Raw genomic sequence first — 20,984 nt, 5'->3', positions numbered from 1 at the left:
ACTGTGTGCTTAGAGAAAGCAAACCACATCAAATATTTGCTCACTCCATGTACATGGGTAACTGTGCACGCTCCTAGGCTAGTAGAGAAGCAGCCCCTGTCTGCTGCTCCTGGAAACGAGGCTCTTTGTCCAGGGCTTCTGAGCCTCTGTGGGTCACAGTGCCCTCCTCATGGCATTGCAGCCTGTCTGGGCCAGGCAGAGCTCATCGTGATTATTACCTCACTGTATGTCATCTGCAAATGAGGAGTTGGAATTTAAAATGTCTCTTGAAGGGCAGGAGGCGTGGACTGCATTTTATAAGAAGGCTTGAGAAACAGTTTCTACATTGTGAAACCAAAGGTACACAATAAAGGAAAGGAAAAGTGAGAGTAAAAGGAAGGAAGGGGAAAATAGTGGTGGCAAGGGAGGGAGAGGCTCTGAGAGGGAAGGCATGCAGAATTTATGCCCTAAGTCCCGTGCTAGATGGAAGCCATGGCTTTGACCGTAAGCTTTCTCACCACTGTGTAGCACAAGATGGAAACAGAGACAGTTACAGCATCACAGAGTCCAGGGGTGAGAATAAACCAGTCCTCCCCATCCATCCCCCCTTGCAGAAATGCCACTACAGGACTGAGCAGCCTCCAGTGGATTTCCCCAGGGCCTTAGGCACAGAGGCCTCTGCAAACCTGTCCTGTGCACAGCACAGTGACAGAGGGCTCAGGGCTGTTTCTTAGGACACCCTTTGATCCAGACTGATGGCATCATGACAAAATGCAATGCAGTACAAGCAGCTTTATGGGGTGCTGCCGTGGTATATCCAGGCATTAGGTTCACTGTTGCTCTCCTTAATTCATAACTCCTAGGTAGATGGTAGGGATTCTAGAATGTATAGGTTGCAATTTCTTCAAGTTATGTTCCATAAATATTATTTTTCTCAGCAAAGCTTTTAAAAATATTGAGACCGTAAGTTTGAAATCATCTTCTGCCTGGTGGTTGGCTAAGCACAAAAGTATCTACTCTGCCCATCTGTCATCCCTGCTGGGGCAGACCTGACATCCCCTGGGGAAGATGCTAAGCCACATCTGGACTGTCAGCCACAGGCCAACCTTCAGTGTCCCAATGGGTAAGACACCCTAGATCTGCCTCAAAAAGTAACTTTGCGGGAAGAGAAAGGAAGGGAGGAGGGTACTTAATAGGTTGATACTGTATATATGTAAGTACAATGATTGATATGGGGAGGTAATATGATGGAGAATGGAATTTCAAAGGGGAAAGTGTTGGGGGGGAGGGAGGGAATTACCATGGAATTTTTTTTTATAATCATGGAAAATGTTAATAAAAATTAAAAAATTTAAAAAATAAAAATAAAAATAAAAAAAAGAAAGTAACTTTGCATTCTATCTCAGAGGTCAAAGGGTGAACCAGACTTCATGAGCTTTGAGTCATTAGACATGAATGCAATTGTTTTTAGGCAGGTACAACAAACTTGCTTCTATTGTTGGGGTGAGAAACAATTCCATAAAAGACCCACAAAATGACTCACTGTAAAATGCTATTTCTTAGGCTGCAGAGATGGTTCACTGGTTAAAGGCACCTGCTTGCAAAGCCTGATGGTCTGGGTTTGACTACCCAGTATCCACATAAAACCAGATGCACAAAGTGGCACGTGTGTCAAATATTTGTTTGCAGTAGCAGGAGGTCCTGGTGTGCCCATTCTCTCTCTCTTTCTCTCAGATAAATAAATATATAAATAAATGTTGTAAAAATGCTACTTTTTGTACATTCTCCAAAACAAAGTTGTAAAATGTATCCTGCAAGCAAGGGTATCATTGAAGGGGATTGTGAACTACGGAGTAGAAATAAGTGTGGAGATTGTCCTGAAAATGGTGCTTGATTTCAGAACAGCTACTGACCTGTGGGTCCAGTAGGCAGCAGGTAGATAGCAAGGGCAGCAACCCTGTATTCCCCACTGTAGCCTCCACCTGTGAGCGGCTGTGCTCCTGATGATGCAGGACCCCAGGGCAAAAGAATGAGCTGCAAGGTCAGAGGCTGAACTATGGAGGAGAGCTTAGAGAAGGCTGTTCACTGGACTTGGATCAATCACACACCTTCAGGAAAAGATTGTCTGTGGAACCTCCTAATATGGAGCTCTTCACAGGTAAGTGGTTAGCCTCTGGGAAATGTTTCTCAGGGAGGAGAGGAGGCCACCATACACCATGCTACATACTCTTCTCAGTGCTGATCTTTTTTTTTTTTTTAATTTTTATTTATTTATTTGAGAGCAACAGACACAGAGAGAAAGACAGATAGAGGGAGAGAGAGAGAATGGGCGTGCCAGGGCTTCCAGCCTCTGCAAACGAACTCCAGACGTGTGTGCCCCCTTGTGCATCTGGCTAACGTGGGACCTGGGGAACCGAGCCTCGAACCGGGGTCCTTAGGCTTCACAGGCAAGCGCTTAACCGCTAAGCCATCTCTCCAGCCCTCAGTGCTGATCTTATTAGTACAAACTAGGTTGATTTTGCTTCTTGGCTTTTGTTTTATTTTGTTTTATCTTATTTTATTATTTTTGAGATAGTTGTATCATTCTAGCCCAGGTTGGCCTGGATCTCACTCTGTAGGTCCAGGCTGGCCTTGAATTTATAGCAATCCTTTTATCTGTGCCTCCCAAGTACTGGGATTAAAGGCAAGTGCTACCATGCCTGGCATGACTTCTTCTTCTTCTTCTTCTTCTTCTTCTTCTTCTTCTCCTCCTCCTCCTCCTCCTCCTCCTCCTCCTCCTCCTCTTCCTTCTTCTTCTTTTTTTAAAAGCCAGTGACTCCATGGAATACCCTAAGCAAATCTGATTCCTTCAAAACAATCAGAAGATAGCTTACTCAGAGTCCCACACTGTCTTCTCCGATCCTCCCAGAAGAAGCCATTTCCACATAAGGTAACTCCTCTCTGGATGAGGGGTGCCAGACTTAGCAAATAAAAACATAAGGATGCTGAGTTGAATTTGAGTTTCAGATAAACAAGGAATGCCATTTTAGTGTAAGTGTGCTCCGTGTAATATTTCAGACATACTGATGTACTCATACTGAAAAAGTATTCTTGGCTTATCTGAAACTCAAATTTTCATGTACATCCTTTGTGTTTTAGCCAGCAACCTTACTTTGAATACATTCTCTTCTAAAAATATATTTTATTTATTTCAGAGAGAGGCAGGGAGGGAGGGAGGGAGAGAGAGAATGGGCACACCAGGGCATCCAGCCACTGCAAATGAACTCCAGACACATGCGCCCCCTTGTGCAGCTGGCTTATGTGGGTCCTGGAGAATCGAACTGGGATCTTTTGGCTTTGCAGGCAAACACCTTAACTGATAAGTCATCTCTCCAGCCCCTGAATACATTCTTGTAAATGTCATTGCAAAAATATAGTGTCTAGGACTTGGAGCTTCACTCAAACCCTGAAGTGCAGTTCAAGAAGGTTGGTGGGGGACAAGTGAAGGAGAGAGAGCACACTGCTTCCCTCCAAGCCCTGCACCCCTTCCAGCTTTTGTGAGCAGGTTAGGGTAAACACCTTCCAGAGAGGAGACAAAGCCTCTCTTTTGCATGAAGTTGGCCAGAAGAGGGGTATCTTTGGGTACCACCATGTTTGGCGGTGGTGAGATGGGGTAGAAAATCTATTCCAACATCCCACGCCCTCCCTCAGCTATTCTTCTCCCTTTTCCTTCTTCCTTTTTCTTGAGGTATTGGGTATTGGACCCAGGACCTAGTGTATGCTAGGCAAGTGCTCTATTACTGAGCTGTGCCCTCAGTTCTTTTTTCACTTTTTATTTTGAGACAAGGACTCAACAAGTTGTCCAATCTGGTCTCAGACTTGCTTTGTAGCCAGGCTGCCATTGAACCTGAGATCCTTCTGTCTCAGCCTTCTGAGTTGCAGGGATTGCAAGCCTGTGCCCCAGGCCGAGTCCCTGCAGCTATTCATAGCTGCTGTGACGTGCTGCCACACATCCTCACCGTTGACTCTGGTGCTTCCATCCATTTCAGGAGAACTCGTGGCCCAGAGAGCGCGGTCACCGGATACCCAGAGTACCCCAGGGAGCGGGGGCGCCTCTCTTTCCTGCCTACCTTCTGCCAGTGTCCTTTGCTTTTCTGGCAGTCATTGTCTCCTTGTCCTTTGCAGCATCCCAGGTCTTCCACACATTCAGTGAGAGGAGAAGGCCCCCCAGGGCCAGGGCCATGTATACTCTTCATAACACAGCCTCTCTCCTATCAAGCTTTTCCTGCAAAATCTCCTCTCATTCCATGTTCTCACTTTCTCCTCACCATGTTCCTGCAGGAGTAATGAATGCCATGGGGGGTGGGGAGGTGTTCATGGAGGCCCTGTTTGCGGGACATTTTTGGCTTGGTGGAGGTGGAATTGGAGACAGTTTTAAGTCCCCTAAGAACACTTACTACATCATCTCCCACATCAGCCTTTCAGGACTTGAGAAAGGATGGGAAGGATTGACAGATGGGGGAGGGTGTGTCACAGAGCAGAAGCATTCCCCAGCTCCCAGGGTTCCTCAGAGCCAAAGGACTCTCACTCATGAGGAAGTGTGGGCTTCCTCCCCACTACTCCCTTTTAAATCTTAAGTCCATTTTCTAACTCTGTGTTTGAAACAATCAATCCTCTCTTCTTCTTTCTCTCCTTCCTCCTTCCCTCTCTCCCTTCCTTTCTTCCTTCCATGTTGACGAATGAACCCATAATTTCACACATGCTATGCAAGCATGCTACTGAGTCTGAGTCTTTATATCTTCAGCCCTTAGTAATCCCATATTAAACTGCAATCAGAGAAATACCCGGACACAGGCGAGGAATATTTGAATGAAATGATTGATAGAAGGAAATGTGGAGCAGAATGTAGTACTTCCCAGATGGCACAGTGATATGGATCAAAGTCATTTCAGCACTGAATGCATGGATTTGTGGCAGTGGCAGGGATAATGTATCACATCTGCATGACTCTTAGAAAGATCAGCAAATTCATGGGCTGGGGAGATGGCTAAGTTGTTAAAGGCGCCTGCTTGCAAAGCCTGCTGGCTCTGGGTTCAATTTTGCAGTACCCACTTAAAGCCAGTGCACAAAGTTCTAGAGTTTGTTGTAGCAGCAAGAGGCCCTGGCATGCCCAGACACTCACATTCTGTCTCTCTCTCTCTCTCTCTCTCTCTCTCTCTCTCTCTCTTTTCTGATCACAAATAAGTAACTATTAAAAAAGAAAAATCTGCAAATTCATTCATTGGGAACCTTTTAACATTTTAGTTCTCAAGGTTAAATGTTATAGCGTCTTTGCTAAATTTCCACGGAAAAACTTTGTGGGGAGAGAGTGTGATGGCCCTTTGGGGCATTTAGGGCAGGTACAGACAGACTTGCAACCGAAAGATAATACAGGCTGGTTGTGGCCATGGCCCCTGAGGGTCACTGTGAGGGGGGAAAGCAAATCCAAGTCGGAATTCACTGTCCTTAGAGGTGGGGGTGAGTAAGTTAGGATTACTGTAGAGTGAGTCTTCCTGCCCTAGGCAAAGCTGTATACTGACCAAACTGAGACCCAGTGGCTATGGCCAAAAGATGACCTGTGTAGAAGGTCTGACAAATGCCTGTCACAGGAAAGCATCATCAGACCCACAGTCACAAATAAACTGTGGCATCTGCTGCATGTGCTGTGCTGCTTTACAAACATTTGATCTGTCGGAAGGGAGTTAGGAGTAATTAATTTGCGCTTGTGTTTTGCTACAAAAATGGCTCATTGGTTGATTGTCATGACACAGTTGACTAGCTACCACCAACAGCTACCCACCAGTCTCTGCTGTGTTCGTGTCTTGCCAGGACAGTCTTTCTATTCTTAGCAGTTATGTTGTTGACCATGTTATTTCTGTGACTGTAAGATGCCCCATTAACTTACTGACACCTGGGTGTGGGGTGGTAGGTAGGAATCCCATCACATTAAATGTGCGTCCTCTGCTCCAGACCCTCCGTAAGACTCACTGCACAGTCACCCCTCTGTGAAGCCATTTCTGTAACCCTTCCCCTGCCACTCCCTGGGTGTGTTGTGACTGAACTTTGTCCCTGCTGACACACCTACTAAGTCCACAGGCAAAGACGGTAAGCACCTCCTGGGCAGGAACTGTCTGACTCATTGCTGGAGCTCTAAGGATTTAGCCCAGTGACTAACAGCACGTTAGGGGCCAGTAGAGCCCGGACTTGGGTTTGTTAAACAAAGAGCACCGAGCTACCCTGCGGCCTGTGGGGAGGTGAGCCCGCAGAGAGCCAGCCGGACAGCTCCTTGTGTCCTTATGAATGCCATGGGAGCTGCGCGCTGATCATGACCCGGCACCACAATGTGGGGTCCAGATGGCTAGCATTCTGGCGGTTAAAAAAGAAAAGCCTGATGAGCCAAAACCTGAGCTTCTGGAGGAGCTGGAACCCCATTTCTCCGTAGTCCCAGCACATTTCAAGACTTAACATTAGGTCTGCATTCAAGGTTGATGGAATGAAGAGAAAAGAAACAAAACGAAACATAACTTTCCCCAGAAACTCAAGGAAGGATTGGGATGGAGAGACAAAATTAATCATAGGCTGGGTGACACTCCTGGGAAAGGCCTGGTGACAATTGAAATGAGAAAAAGTGATAAAATGCGTGTAACACCAAAATTATCATTTTAAACTCTGCTTAAGGTGGCATCTTTATGAACACCAGCATATCACCAGGGATCAATCTTTTTGTTTTATTAATTATCTATCTATCTATTTTTAATTATTTATTTATTTATTTGAGAGCGACAGACACAGAGAGAAAGACAGATAGAGGGAGAGAGAGAGAATGGGTGCGCCAGGACTTCCAGCCTCTGCAAACGAACTCCAGACGCGTGCGCCCCCTTGTGCATCTGGCTAACGTGGGACCTGGGGAACCGAGCCTCGAACCGGGGTCCTTAGGCTTCACAGGCAAGCGCTTAACCGCTAAGCCATCTCTCCAGCCCTATCTATCTATTTTTAGACAGGGTCTCATGGAGCCTAGTCTCTAACTGTAGAGGCTGGCCTTGAACTGATCCTCCTGCTTTACTTCCCAAGTGCTGGGCACAACATGTCTGGTTTGGAATGAATTTTTAAGAGTCTCTTCTAAAAGGCTGACACCTGGCTAGTCACCCTGTGGTTAGTGGAAATAAGAAATGCTTGTTGCTGGAAATAATAACGCATCAAAGCGGAGGTCTCCCCGCAGCAAGGACAGTTTCCCAGGCACATCTGTAACTTGTTCTGCATATATTCATGAATTGGCTGTGCTGGAAGGGGCAGTGGGTACCAGCGAACCTTCTTTGTCTGATGGTTTAAGCAAAAAACATTTTTTTTTTACAATACCAGAGACTTTTGTATTTAAATCAAAAGCACAAAACTATTGTGGGAAAAATGTTAATGACAACCCAGTCGTGTCCACTTAAAGCAATGAATATGGTCTCAGGGCGGCAACATACCACATGACGTGCCATAGCTATTAATAGTAGGTGTGTGTGTGTGTGTTTTAATGGGTGTCTTCGTGGGAAGTTGTTCTAATCAGCGCCACAAGCACCCTGGAGAGAAGGGAGGTGGGCCAGGAGGGGGGCGGGCTGGCCCACCCAGCCACTTGGCCAGCCCAGGGAGCCCTGTTAAACGTTGTTCCTTGTCTGAGTCCTTGCCAGGCATTCAAACACACCAGGCCTGTGCCCCTGAGGAGGCTGGAGTCACACAGCCTTAGCCTGGGAAACCTTTCAGCTCTTGCAGTCGATCTATCTGAATAGTTTTTAGCAAGCAGCAAGCTGTGCTGGGGGGTGGGGGGGAGGCTGATGGGCGCTTAGCTGGGACCACGGGGTGAACTTGCGGGTTGCTGGCTGAAGGGAGCAGCAGACAGACACGCGTGGGGACTGCGTAGTGTTAGAGCGCCGGGGGTCCCAGGATAGGGCCAAAGCGATGAGGTTTCCAGATGAGCTTTTCCAGGCCAACTTTTAAAGGTCGGAGGAAAGTTTCTTGTGGGGTGGGGGCCTGCGGGAAGGTCCTGGTGGGCTGGGGCGCCTCCTCCCCTTTAAGCGGGTGGCCCGGCGCCTCCTCCGTTACCTGGAGCGGGGAGGGGCTTGGGAAAGTTTGTGTTTGTAGCTGGCAGAGCGCCGGGTGGGCGGCGCGGGCGGGCGGGCGCGCTACGGTCTTCCCTTGGCGCTCGGGAAGCGGCCGGGGCCGCACGCTGGGATCGGCGGGGCCGGCTCCGGGGCCGGCGGGCGGGCGGGCGGGCGGCGGAGGAGGGGGAGGCGGGGGCCGGCGGGAGGGGCCGAGCCAGGTGCGCACGTCGGCCCGGCGGGCGCCGGGGTTTGTGGGCTCGCGCGGCGGCGGAGCAGGCGCGGCCCAGCCGAGGAGCGCCGACTCTGGAGCAGCCGGAGCCGGCGGGAGGAGGCGGAGGAGCGGCGGCCCGGAGGAGGGTCGCTCCCGCCGGGCGAGCATGGGGCGCCGCGCTCCGAGGCCGCTGCTGCTGGCGCTCGTGTGGCTGGGTGAGTGGCGGGGCGCCGGGGGGCGCGGGGCTGGGGCGGCGGCGGCGCGGCCTGGGGCGCCGGGGTGGCCGGGCGGCTCCCGGGAGAGCCGGCCTGGGCCGCGGGCGGGCGGGCGGGCTGCGGGCGGCCCGAGCCCGGGCTCGTCCTCCGGGGCCGCGTGCGGGGCGCGGGGAGCCGCCCGGCCAGGCCCGGCCTCGCGCACGTGCCGGGGGAGTGGCCCGGGCCGGCGCCCTACCTGTTGGCCCGGGGGGCCGGCTCACCTTGACCTCCGGGCCTCGGGAGGTGCTGCCGCCCGGGTCCGCGCCCCCCGCCCGAGCGGCCGCGCGAGCCTCTGATGTGCCCGCCACAGCCGAGCGGCGGGGCGGCTCCTCGCCCGCCTGCCCGTCCCGGGTCGCTTTTCCCGGGAAGCCCAGAGCCGCCAACTTCCCCTCCCGAAGGTCACGGGATGGCCCCGAGCGTGCGGTGACAATCGGCGTGCCTGAATCTTCAGCGTCGCCTTGTAGCGGTTCCCGAAGCTGGTCAGACTCATATTTATACACAAAGACCTGAGAGCCCAGCTCCCCCAACTTCTCTACCTGTTACTTTCCCTCCGCCCTGTCCCTTCCACCCTGAGGAAAACCCCGTGCCTCTTGATGGTTTGGCCAAGTGCCCTTCCTCCACTCAAGGAATCTTTCCAGTTTTTTTTCCCCTCTCCATTTTCCATTCACTTCTTACACAGACACCATCTTCACTTAGATGCACATGATGTTCTTAACCAGCACAGAAATATATTTATTGCATGCCTGCCATGGTATGGGAAGACCGATCCACAAACACCATGATGTTCTTGGGTCCCTGTGCTCAGTGTCCTCCAGGACAGGCTGAGTCCTAGACCCAGCCAGAGGTTCCCCTCCGATCCCCAAAAGAAGACAGATCTGAATCTTCCACAGAACATGGGGTGTATGGTGTCTGTCCCAGCCAGGCCCCAGCTGCACACAAGGCAAATGATTACTCTGCAAGGATGACCTGAGGGTGAGGGTCCCAGTGGAGACCTTCCGCAACCACTCCCCTCTGGCTTGCACCAGGGCCACATTGCCCCAGTCCTCATGACTCCCACAGCCTGCAAACCAGACTTGCTAGCTGTTAACTGTGCTCTTCAGAAACCAGCCACAGCCTGCATGCAGAAAGCTTCCCATCTCTTTCTCTATAGCAGCTCATCTGTGATCTCAGGTCCTAGTACTTACAAGTGTTTCCTTCCATTCTGCAGCCGTTGTAAGTTCTATGTCTCTTGTACATTACTAGGAATAGGTCACACTAGTTAATTGCCTTATGTCTAGCTCAAGCAGTGCCATCCATGACCTATGGTTGCACAGATGGTGCAAGGCACAACTCTTAGCTGCTGCTACTCACTTCATGATTTATGTGAATAACTCCCCTTAGAGTTATCACTTCACATTTCAGTCACCAGTTAAGAGGGACAGTGAGGTAGAAGTTTGAAAAGAATGCCTTTGAGTGAGATGGGGATGTAGCTTTGTGGTAGTGTGTGATTAGCATTTGCAAGGCTCTGGGTTTGAGCCCTCCCTCATACCACAAAAGTAAATAAACAACCAGATGATAGATAGAGACAGCCTTTGAGTAACTATGGTATGGGAGAAAGGGAGAAGGATCAGTCAACAGAAACCAGCAAAAGTGGAGGAGGCACAGCCTAGCAAATCTTGGTTATGCACCTCTGTATCCTACCCTGGTGAGACAGCTCACATTAGCTGTCTAAGGAATGTACATGTCACCAGCCAAGTCCATTTTGTCTGCTAGTTCTCTGAGCTGTTGATGTGCCACCTGCCAACTTTGCCCCTTAGAATCTTGGTCATCATCAGCCCAACCCCTGGGCCGGCCTGCCTCTGTTCCCTCACTCTCCTGCTGTACTGATTCCAGAAGCACGGCAGGCAAGATCATTTTCCCTCTGGGAGTGCAGCCAGCACAGAGTCTTGGTGTCAGTGCTACCTGTGACTCCACCTGTCTGCTGGCCTCTGCTCTGTGGCTTTTCCCCAAGCACAGCCTCAACTGCTTCTCCTGCTACTGGCTTAGGGCAGACCCTGAAGGTTCCCCACACAGGACCCTGGCTGTTCCTTTGCTGACATTCCCCTCTAGTGCCCTTCTTCAAGTCATTGTTTTATTAAAGGGCCATTTTTGGCTCTCACCTGTGCGCATTGGTTCTGTATGATTTCTTCCAGGGAAATGCCACCCTTTGTATTTGCTCCTGACCCTCTTTTCTTGGGCTCAGACACTTTTTTCGAAGCACCCAATTTGCCTCTTTACATGGAATCTACTGAGCTTCCTGGCACCTCCTACCCCTGGCCTCTTGCCTGTGTATAACCCCCCCACACACACCAAAAAAACCCACTTTCTCCTTGAAGCGTTCCTCATTAAACCCACCTACCAAGATCATGCCAGAACCACTCCGTTAAGCTGGCAGCTTTTCACATCTCTTGCCTCATTCATCCATTCAGTATGGTGTTCCTTGCATGCTTAACTTGTCCATGGCAGTGTGCTCACTACTGGGAATCCCAGGCAAATCACCAAGGCACAGCGTCTCACTGAGTGTGTCATGGGGCTGAGTGCCCAGACAGCTAAGTACCAGACAGTGTGATACCTGATGCAAACCAGCCCTGGGAGGAAGGAAGCAGGAGGAGGTGGGGGTTCATTTTGACCTGAGGGTTGGCGTTGCTTTTGCTGAAGAAGTGACATTTGAGCTGAGCCTTGAGGATAATTAGAAATTTTGAAAGAAAGGATTGAAGAGTATTCTTGGGCTCTGGGGAAAAACAGAGTGTGGCTGAATGAAAGTGTGTGGCTTGCTCCGAAATGGCACACAGGTGTGTTAGGTGGTAGGATGTGGAGACAACGGGTGGGAGAGGAGTCTGAGAGATGGGTTTGGGGACATGCTGGAGGCTGTGCTGCATGGGCAAGGCTGGGCTGTCAGCAGTGGGTTGTTGGTCCCTTGGGGTTGCCAGGCAGTCTGCTTCTCATTGGGGCACATCCTTCTTATCTAAGTTCCCACCCCCATTATCCTCCAGGGGTAGGGACCACATTGGTCTTGCTCACTATTGTGTCTTCTTGCTACTACTATATAACACACAGTGGGTGTTTGATAAACATTGATTGATTTAATATGTATAAGTAGCTATGTCCTTTTCTCTGTGGGAATTAGTAACCATGAAAAGTTTGCAGGGTGAGATTAACATGACAGGGGAGTTAAATCCTCAACTAGTGTGCATTGTGAATTGGAGAGTGGAAGGCCAAGAGATTGTAAAGAGCGATTATTCTTTTTTTTTTTTTTTTTTTAGTTTTTTTTTTTTTTTAACAAATCTATTGGAATAGTTTTTAAATGATGAAAGCCTTGTATCTACATTTTCAAATTCAAATGTTATGATAGGGTATTATGATAATTATTAAAGCTAAATTGCTCTAAGAGGTACACTCAGCAACCAGTTGAGCTTTTTTTTTTAAGAATAGTGTCCCGGGGATGCTTCAGAGGGGAAGCTTTGGTGATCCCCTGTTCCAGAAAGTCATTCTGGCTTTCTGGCTGGTGGCAGTTCCATTGTTTGTAGTTCGTAGTTTCTGAGGTCACTTTAGTTGTCTCCACTACTACTGTAGGCCTTACAATGGAGGAAGCAAAGTGGAATGAAGTATATTGACACTTCATGGGCCAAGCTTGGAGTGAAACAATCATTTCTGCATATATTCCACTGGAGATGATTTAGTGCCATGCCACACTAGCTTCAAGGGAGGCTGGGAAATGCAGAGCAACTTGGCAGCCATGTCCACCACTACAGAAGGGAAAGATTTGTTTGGGGCTTGGGGAGGTAGCTAGTAGTCTCTGTGTCACATTAAAGAGTGCAGGAAAGAACCTTATGTTCTTTTTGTGGTGCTGGAGACTCAACCCAGAGCCCTGTGCATAAGACGCAAGTGCTTTACTATTGAACCTCATCCCCAGTACTGTTCTTTTCTGGTAGCTTCTATATGGGGCTCTGCACTGGGCAGCCTGATTGCTAATACTCACCATTTGTAGTGTGTATATCAAGCCTTGGGCTCTCAAATACACTTGGTCATTCCTTACAGCAAGATTCTGAAAAAAAAAAAAAAAATTATTTTCTTCTTAGAGACGAAGCTGCTGCCTAGAATAGTTAAATCACTTGTGCAGTCACACATCCTCTTTATGCTAGTGTCAAGACTTGATCTCAAGACTTCATCCTGTCTCTACTAAAGAGAAGCTGACCCATGCTTACCATAGTCTTATGCTTGAGATTAATGTAGATGAAAAAGAGTGGTCTTGGTTTGCAAACAGAGGTGTGGTTAAAACTAGTTCTGGGATGAGTGAGTCCCAGATGCAATCCTGAAGGGAGTGGTGGGGCCAGCACACACCTCTCACATGTGACACCAAGAAGCTCCTATGGGTACCCATGCCTGCTCAGCGGAACAGGGCTGAATGCAGCCTGCTGCTGTAGAGAGCACTGGAGGAGGAGGAAGGCTCACAGGAGAAACGCGCGTGAATCCCTCCAGCTTAAACAGTCTTTGAAGTGTTGTAGCCTTCAGAGACTCCTTGGCACTTATTTCAGCCTTGTTAACAGAATTCCTGTATCTGCCAAGCTGATGAATGCCTGCCCTGGCTATAATTACTCTTATTAGCCTGCTGAATAGGGACTCGCATTGTTAGTGATACTCCTTACAAGGCATTTATATGCTGTTTGGTTTTAGTGATGAGCTGCTGAACTGATTTTTCCCCTATAGATTGAATGTATATTTGCATACTGCTCTTTGTCTGGCAGTGAAATAAGGTATGAGCTTGCTTGTTGGTGTGTGTCTACCTCTCACTTTATCAAATGAATTTGGGGGATCCTGTCAGGGCCAGTTCATAGTTGTTCAGTTTAATTACATTGGTTTCTTAAAGGCACAGTTGCAAGGCCATTTGACTCTGCTTGGGAAGATAACTTGCACTGGCAAAAATACTTCATAATTTATCTTCTGGAGAAGGCACAGTGCTGCAGTTGGCTCAGACAGTGGTTTTGCAGATCTTGGACTGTCCCTCCCTATACCAATAGTAGTCTTTGGGAAGCAACACGTTAGACTCAGTGCTAATGCTGTCGCCTACCGGCAGTGTTTTCCAGGAGACAGAGACAGTGGCACTGTGTGTGCATTTGTGTTCTTTGAATGCTGATTTCTCCTGATGCGCCTCGAGTACTTGTGCTGGATTATGGAGTCACTAAGTGGTATGTTTCAAGTCTACATGTGGCATGCTGAAGCTTTAACTGTACTGTTTCCCACCTAAGAAAGCAGCTGTTATGGGAAAGCATCTGCATCACTTGGGATGTTTCTGGGAGTGAGGGATTGTGGTTTGCTCTGGGATGAATTTGAGATCGGTGAAGAGCAAGATTGTTCCCAGGGGTTCAGGATACATTTTAGAATATGTATTACCTTTGAATCTCAATGAAGAAGAGGTACTTTGCAGACAGATGGGTTATGTCTTAGACTTTAAAAGTGACACTGAGCTAAGAATGTTTGGAAATGGCTTTTCATTGTTTTGTTTACACCTGGAGTAAGCTAACACTTCCCAGCTTGTGGACCATGGTACGTGTCTCATGGATTTCCAGTGGGTTGCAGGTGTGTCAGTACTGGTGATGGGGACCCCCCAGCTCAAGGCCAGAGGCCACATCTAAGCCTGAGAGCCATGCAGAACATCATCGGTATCAATTTCTGAGTGTGCTGTAAGTGATGAAGACCAACAGTTCAGTAGTTGTCTCCTTCACCTGAGGAACATCAGCCCCGCCCCCGCCCCCCCCCCCCCCCCCGCCCTGCCGCCCCCCACCCATTGCCTCAGGGTACGCTCTGTGAAGCCACAACCTGATCCAGGTTTGGTGGTTCATGCCTATAAAGGCTATCCTGGGAGACCCTGTTTCACAAAAAGAAAAGGCTGAGGAGATGGCTCAGTGGTTAAAGACACTTGGTACATAAGCCTGATGACAGTCGTTTGGTTTTCCAGAACCTACACAAAGCCAGATGCAAGTAGTGCATGCGCCTGTAATCCTGATGCACCTGTGGCAGTGGGGAGTAGAGCCAGGAGAATCTGGCATTCCCAGCAGGGGATTCATGGGGAAGGAAAGGATAAAGAAAAAAGGGAAGGGGGAAGGGGAGCAGCTCTGAGGCACAGCTCATTTGTGCCCTCAGCAGGCTGCAGAACAAGGGCCAGCTACTCCAGGGCAGGCATCTTAGTGAATGTGGGGGATTCTCAGTGAACCTGCTGGTAACACAAGACAAATTGGATGTGGGGTTGGTACCATCACCAAAAAGTGGGTTATGGAGTTGAAGGTTGAGAGCAGATTCTTGGGAATGCCTACAGTTCAGGAGGAATGAACGGAAAGGGAAAGTTCGAGAAGAATTTATCAGTGGGATGGGAAATGAGCCAGGAGAGCATCCTATTAGAACCAAGAACAGATGAATGGGAGAGGTCTTGCAAGAGTGGGATGGAGTGGTAAACACTGCTGAAAACCCAGCAGGATGAGAGAAAAGAGGTGTCTAGGAGATTCCAGCCCCCTGGAGGCTATTCTTGGCCTTGGGCATTGAAGTTTGGCAGTAAAGGAGGATTTGAAATCTCCCACATTAGGAGCTAGTGAATTGGTGTAGGAGACTGTCATACACCACTGTGATGGCAGTACCTAGAAGCAGACCAACTTAAACAGGACCCAGGAGACAAGTCTCTAGTTGAGGGAGAGGATGGTGAGAGAGAGGAATAAGCATGACTGTTGGGAGTGAGAACAGTGGGACTAGGGTTCAAACAGATTCCCTTGAGTTCCCCACAGTTGCAGACATGATAGGTTGAGCTCTCCTATATATCATTTTTCCTCTTTGCACGTTTTTAAAGTGCCCTCATGCCCCTTTCTGGGTGTAGTCTTAACATCTGGATTGGTAAAATCAACTTACTACCTGATAATTGTTTTTGTTCTTCTGCTGTTGTGTAGGTTTTTAAAGTTTATTTACTTAAAAAAATTAATTTGTTTGTGGTCCTAGGAATCACACCCATGACTTTTTGCATGCTAAATAAGCACTTTACTATGGAGCCACACCTCTACCCATCTGTGCCATTGTAAAACCCATCTCCTTTCTGTCCACATCAGCTAGGAAGATTTAAATAACTAGTTACAGATAAACCATAACGTGTTGTGTTCTAAAAAATAATTTCTGTCCTAAATCCTTCCCAGCCCACACTTACTCCTAATTTAAAAATCACCTAGTTTAGTGAAAAACATAGGATTTAGGCTTTGGGACCAGCGCTCCATTTAAACCTTACCTCCCAGCAAGTGTGAACCTTCATCAAATTTTGTCCACTTATCAAACCTCACTTGCCACCTTTGGGAAATGGGCAGACTTGCAAGGTTGTCATGCATATGAAAAATAATATATCTAGAAAGATGCAAACATCAAATTTAACATATATGAATTCCTAGAATGGGCTGGGTCCAGCAACATCACCACCCATTGGAGCTCTGCTAGTCCAGTATAGCCTGTGAAATCAGAGTCGGCATTTGAACGGGATCCCTAGGAGGCTCAGAAGCATTCTGAAGATTGAGAAGACCTATTCTGCAAGGGTGGCTGGCTTTCTCAGCAGTGGGCATAGGTCATGGTCAGTGGCAAAGCTAGAGGGAGTGGGCTGGTGCTGGTCTCTGTGAACGTGGCAGGTGTTTAGTTAGCAATGAAGGATGGGGGTAATTGGGTCTGCAGTGGAAGCTACTTGGCCTCGTTTTGTGTTTAATCCACCAAGTTTGGCACGTAGGAGGGATGACATCATGTCTTTCCATGGAATGAGGGGAGAAGGATGAGGGATGAAGGATTTGAGGGAGTTGATGAGAACACAGAGAAGGTTAGCCAAGGCCACTACGTAGGACAGGCAGGCAGGCAAGTGACACTTGAAGGCTTCATAAATCTGCAGAATATTTTCAGGCCAGAATCAACTATCTTGAATATGGAAGTCTAAGGGGTGATAGGTGGGGTGACCAGTAGTCAAATAGTTACTCAGAGTTGCTGGCTTAACTCTAGTGTAAGGCTTTACTGGGCCTAGGTGACTTACGAGAAAACTTTAGTGCCAGGTGCTGTAGGGAAAAGGTGGAAAGATGACAACTGGTGGCTGTGATGAATGGGGGCTGGGGAGCAGGTGTGCTGGAGCAACAAATATGAGGGTTATTTCTTCCCTAAGAAAGTCCTCCCTACTTTTTAAAACATACATTTTTTTATTTTTATTTATTTATTTGAAAAAGGAAGAGAGAGAATGGGCATGCCAGGGCCTCCAGCCACTGCAAACGAACTCCAGATGCGTGCATCCCCTTGTGCGTCTGGCTAACGTGGGTCCTGGGGTGTTGAACCAGGTTAAGGCAAATGCCTTAACCACTGAGCTATCCCTCCAGCCCCTCCTTCCTACTTTTTATGTAACATTTATTTTGTGCAAGGCATTGAAATTTCCATGTGTTGACTCACTTAGTAGGCTTCCTAACTCCACCAGGTAAGTACTGTTATTATCCCACTTTATGGGTGAGAAAACTGAGGCACAATGAAACAACTTGCTCAAGGTCACCCTGTGACAGTTGCTGGGACTCATGCCCACACTGAGGCTCCAATCTGGGCACACACTCACAAGTGGTGCTGTGTCTCTCTGTTAGTCCCCATCATTCAGGTCAAAATATTTCTGTACACATGGAAAAGAATTGATAGAATTAAAGAATCAGCATAATAATAATAATAATTAGAATTAGATAAAATGGAAACAGCTATTTCCCTGCCTTTTAAGACCAGTGGCTTACATTCTGTCCCTAGTCTTTCCAGCCACCAGGTTCGTGACCTTGAACAAATTGCTGAATAGCTCTTTGCCCCTATAGAAGAATTAGCTTAGCTGGTCTGGAAGGTTTCCCCTTCCATCTCCAGAATCCTTTCAGATGCAGACCCGTGCTGTTGGCCATATTCATTGGCCCTGGCTTCCATGCCTCCTTGCCCATGTCCTGAGTGCAGCTCAAGTCTGTGGCCTGAGCCTGTGGTCTCACACCTACCTGGCATCTTCCACCACGGGGCTGGTTGCTGGCTGGTGCCTCCACAGGCTTTGGGTATGGTTTGCTGTTCTCTTCTTGTATCAGCAGCTGCTTCCTTATCCCAGCCTCTTTATGGTGCTGTGAAATGGGCTGTTTTCTGTGCAGCTCTCTAGGGTACAAGGTATCCCCACCACCGGGGAAAGACACAAAAATGATAAAATCCATAAAACATTTCTAGATGGCTGGCTGCTAATTAGTATTTTTCTCTTTCTCCTTTCCCTTCTCTTCCTCTCTCCCTCTTCCTCTTTCCCTCCCTCCTCCCCCACTTTCTCTCTTCCTGTCTGCCTGTGCTCTGTGTGTGTGCGTGCATACAAGTCTTGATTGCTGTATCAGTCATGAGCCATGAATGAGTAAGTTGGAATTTCATAATCAAGCTCCACTCTGCAGAAATGTGACTTACGTTTTCTTCCACCTTTAGCCTTCAAGTCTGAAATTGCTGGTTGACAGGTCTGCTCCACGGGGATGTTCTCCCCCCCCCAACCCCTGCCACTGGCATCAAATTCATGATCCTCCTGTTTCAGCCTCCCAAGTGCTGGGATTATGGGCATGTACCATTGTACCCAGCCAGAGCTGGTTTTCCCAATATACTCCATACCACAGAAAGAAGAGACACATGCATCTTTAGATGTTTCCAAATACTGACACTGCTTGGGATTTTATACCCTTCCTAAGCGTAGGAGAGTTAAAATTCTGCCATCTCCCATCAGGAGCCTTAATTGGCTAAATATGTCCTAATGTTTAGGGAAGTTCTTCCTTTTCCTTTGGTTTGAAAAGGGACAGCTCAAGATGGTACCAATATCAGCCGGACTAGATTCATTCTAGCACACTTATGTGGTGTGTGTAGGAGCTTCTGTTTCTGACCTAAGTCTTGCTTGTCTGTTGCCCAGCTCCCTTGACCTCTTTGCGGTACCATTGCTGCTAAGTGCAGCCATGTTATCTCACTTGTCTTGCATGCCAGTATTGACCAAGACCCTTCTAGGAGTGAATTCTGGGCTGTGTGTTAGTAGCTCACTATCCTGTGCTATTCAAGAGGTGGTAGAGTGGGTTGTACTTGATAAATACATGATCTCTATAGGATGACCAAGAGCTTAGCTGGTGTCCATCCAGGCTGCTGCCACCTAGCTTATATTGATTGCAAGAAGGAGTTGGGGGGTGGGGACACTTGGCACAGTTATTCATTTTTCCATTTTCTAAAAGCTGACATATCCAAATGTTTTCTTATTTATTAGGAGACATTACAGTCTGTCATCTTTGATGGAGAAATTCATAGAATAAATCCCAAGTTAGACCATAATGCCTGGACCAGAGCCTGGTGCATGATGGTACCTTGTCATGGTAGTCACTATAAGCATGGTTGAGACTTGAGAGAACAGATAATTTGTACCTGTTACTCTATTCTGAAACACAAGACATTACTATTCTTCACCATCTAGTACTTCAGCGGCATTTAGGGGATATTTACCATGTGTCTGACACTGTGGGAGATTATAAAGGAATTAAGAAATACTGTCCAAAGTAGAAATGGAACCAATACTAACTACATCGCAGAAGGATTGTCTGCACTTTGGAGGGTCTGAGTGGATGAGGTATTATTAGATGGCTGTGCATATGGAGGTGTCAGAGCGGAAGGGATGAAAGGGAGGCCAGGGGCTGTTATGGAAAGATATGCAGAGCTGATGGGCTAGAGAGTGGAAAGGCATTCAGGTAGGAAAATGACTGGTGCACTTTCTCTTAGGTAGAAGTGGATGGATATGTTCAGCTTGGCATCCCATGTAGGGATTAGCTGATTTAAACTGGGAAGTAAGAGAGACCTTAGGGTATATGGATATGAAATTCTGGGGAAGGCAGGTGGTGGACAAGAAGAATGAGTAAAGTCCCCTGGAAAGTGTTGGCAGCTTCTTCAGTACACACTGAGCGGCTTGAGCTGCATACATATAGCGTGTAAAGTCTCTCAGGGCTTCCAGGAGGCAGGCCTGCCAAATGAAGGTGATAAGTCAGCCCATAATCCCATTTTTGGTTGTTTCTTAGAAGGGAAACAGCTCACCAAACAATTACTGATGTTCCCCTTAGGTAGTTTATCAAAGGACTATTACCTGATAAGAGATACAGATAAGTTTTAGAGGAAGGATGGGGAATTTTAGTTGGTTTACTATAGAAACAAGTTTTATTCAGTCATTTGTTTTATTCATTGGAGTCCCACTTTAATAACCATTTATCCCACAAACAAGTTCATCTGAAACATCAGTATGAGTCCCAGAAAGCTCAGTGTGGTGCCCGGTGCATAGACAAGTGAGGAAAGTTCCTCTGTTAGGGCATATCTAGAGTGTCACAGAGGTGGGGAGGGTAACATGCTGGCCCAATGGATCCTCAGATATCCCATGTGCCAGCACTGATTCTTTTCAACCTCAGGCATAAAGGAAGTTAGCAGCAGGATATGAGTTTAGTCCTAAAACAATGGCAGCAGTAAGGCAAGCTCTGTGTTCTGTCTGGTGTTTGCATTTAAGACATTTGGGCCTCCAAATACCCAAGAATGAAAACAGCACAAAATCAGGCTTTAGTCACTGCAAGTTTCTTCAAACTTCCTTTCCTCCATGTCCTTAGAAGGCTTATTAGTCACGTTTGCTCTGAGTGTTGTATTGGAATTGTTCCTGGTTATTTGATAATTTAGACTTTGAGTGAAGGAAGCCTTGCTTCCCTAAACAAATGAGGACACATTTGGTCCCAGGAGTGCTGCTGCCTGGAGCATGGATCCCTGTGGGCCAGGTCTTTGTCATGGGCTCTCACTGAGCCTTGTTTCTTAAGAGTCCAGCCATTAGTTTGGGGTGATATGTTTATTAGGATATATCTGTCTTATCCCAGGCAGCTATAAGCACATGAGAGCAGAGCTCATATCAATGTATGGGAACTTGAATATTTGAATGATTAGGTTAATTTACATGTCTAGAAAACACGTGTTGGATGTATGTATGTGTGTATGTTTATAAAGTACATATATTTGATGGAGGCAGAAATTACTTATGAGATCGAATATTGTTCTCTCTGCCACTGAGCTATACACCCAGTCATCCTTTTGTTGTTTATGTATGTGTGGTGTGCATGTATATGTGTGCATGTGTGTTCATATGCATGTGGAAGTCAGAGGTCAGTGTCAGGCACCTTCCTCAGTCCCTGTCCACTTTATTCTTTGAAACTAGAGCTCACTCATTCCTTAGTTGCTCTCCACTTTATTCTTTGAGGCAGGATCTCTCTCTCCTAGGAGGCAGGATCTCCCTGAACCTAGAACTCACTGCTTTGGCTAGATTAGCTAGTCGTCCAGCCCCGTCATCTTCAGTCCGCTCCAGATCGGGATGACAGGCATCAGGCCCGTGCCCAG

At 47.7% G+C, this 20,984-nt stretch overlaps 1 protein-coding gene across 2 annotated transcripts in view; it reads left to right on the top strand.

Annotated features, from left to right (window-relative positions):
* Nucleotides 1-7,936: 7,936 nt before the first annotated feature.
* Nucleotides 7,937-20,984, top strand: part of Ptgfrn (prostaglandin F2 receptor inhibitor) — a 93,148-nt gene continuing 80,100 nt past the window's right edge. The window contains exon 1 of one of the 2 annotated variants that reach the window (XM_045138092.1): nucleotides 7,937-7,979. In XM_045138092.1, the coding sequence (XP_044994027.1) occupies nucleotides 7,952-7,979 (28 nt within the window). In that variant the 5' untranslated portion in view covers nucleotides 7,937-7,951. Of the gene's footprint in view, nucleotides 7,980-8,409; nucleotides 8,508-20,984 lie in introns of those variants that run through there. The other variant, XM_045138091.1, reaches the window with a different exon arrangement.

The sequence above is a fragment of the Jaculus jaculus genome, chromosome 19 (assembly GCF_020740685.1).
Source record: "Jaculus jaculus isolate mJacJac1 chromosome 19, mJacJac1.mat.Y.cur, whole genome shotgun sequence".
Taxonomy (NCBI): Eukaryota; Metazoa; Chordata; class Mammalia; order Rodentia; family Dipodidae; genus Jaculus; species Jaculus jaculus.
This window is presented reverse-complemented; position numbering and strand designations above follow the sequence as displayed.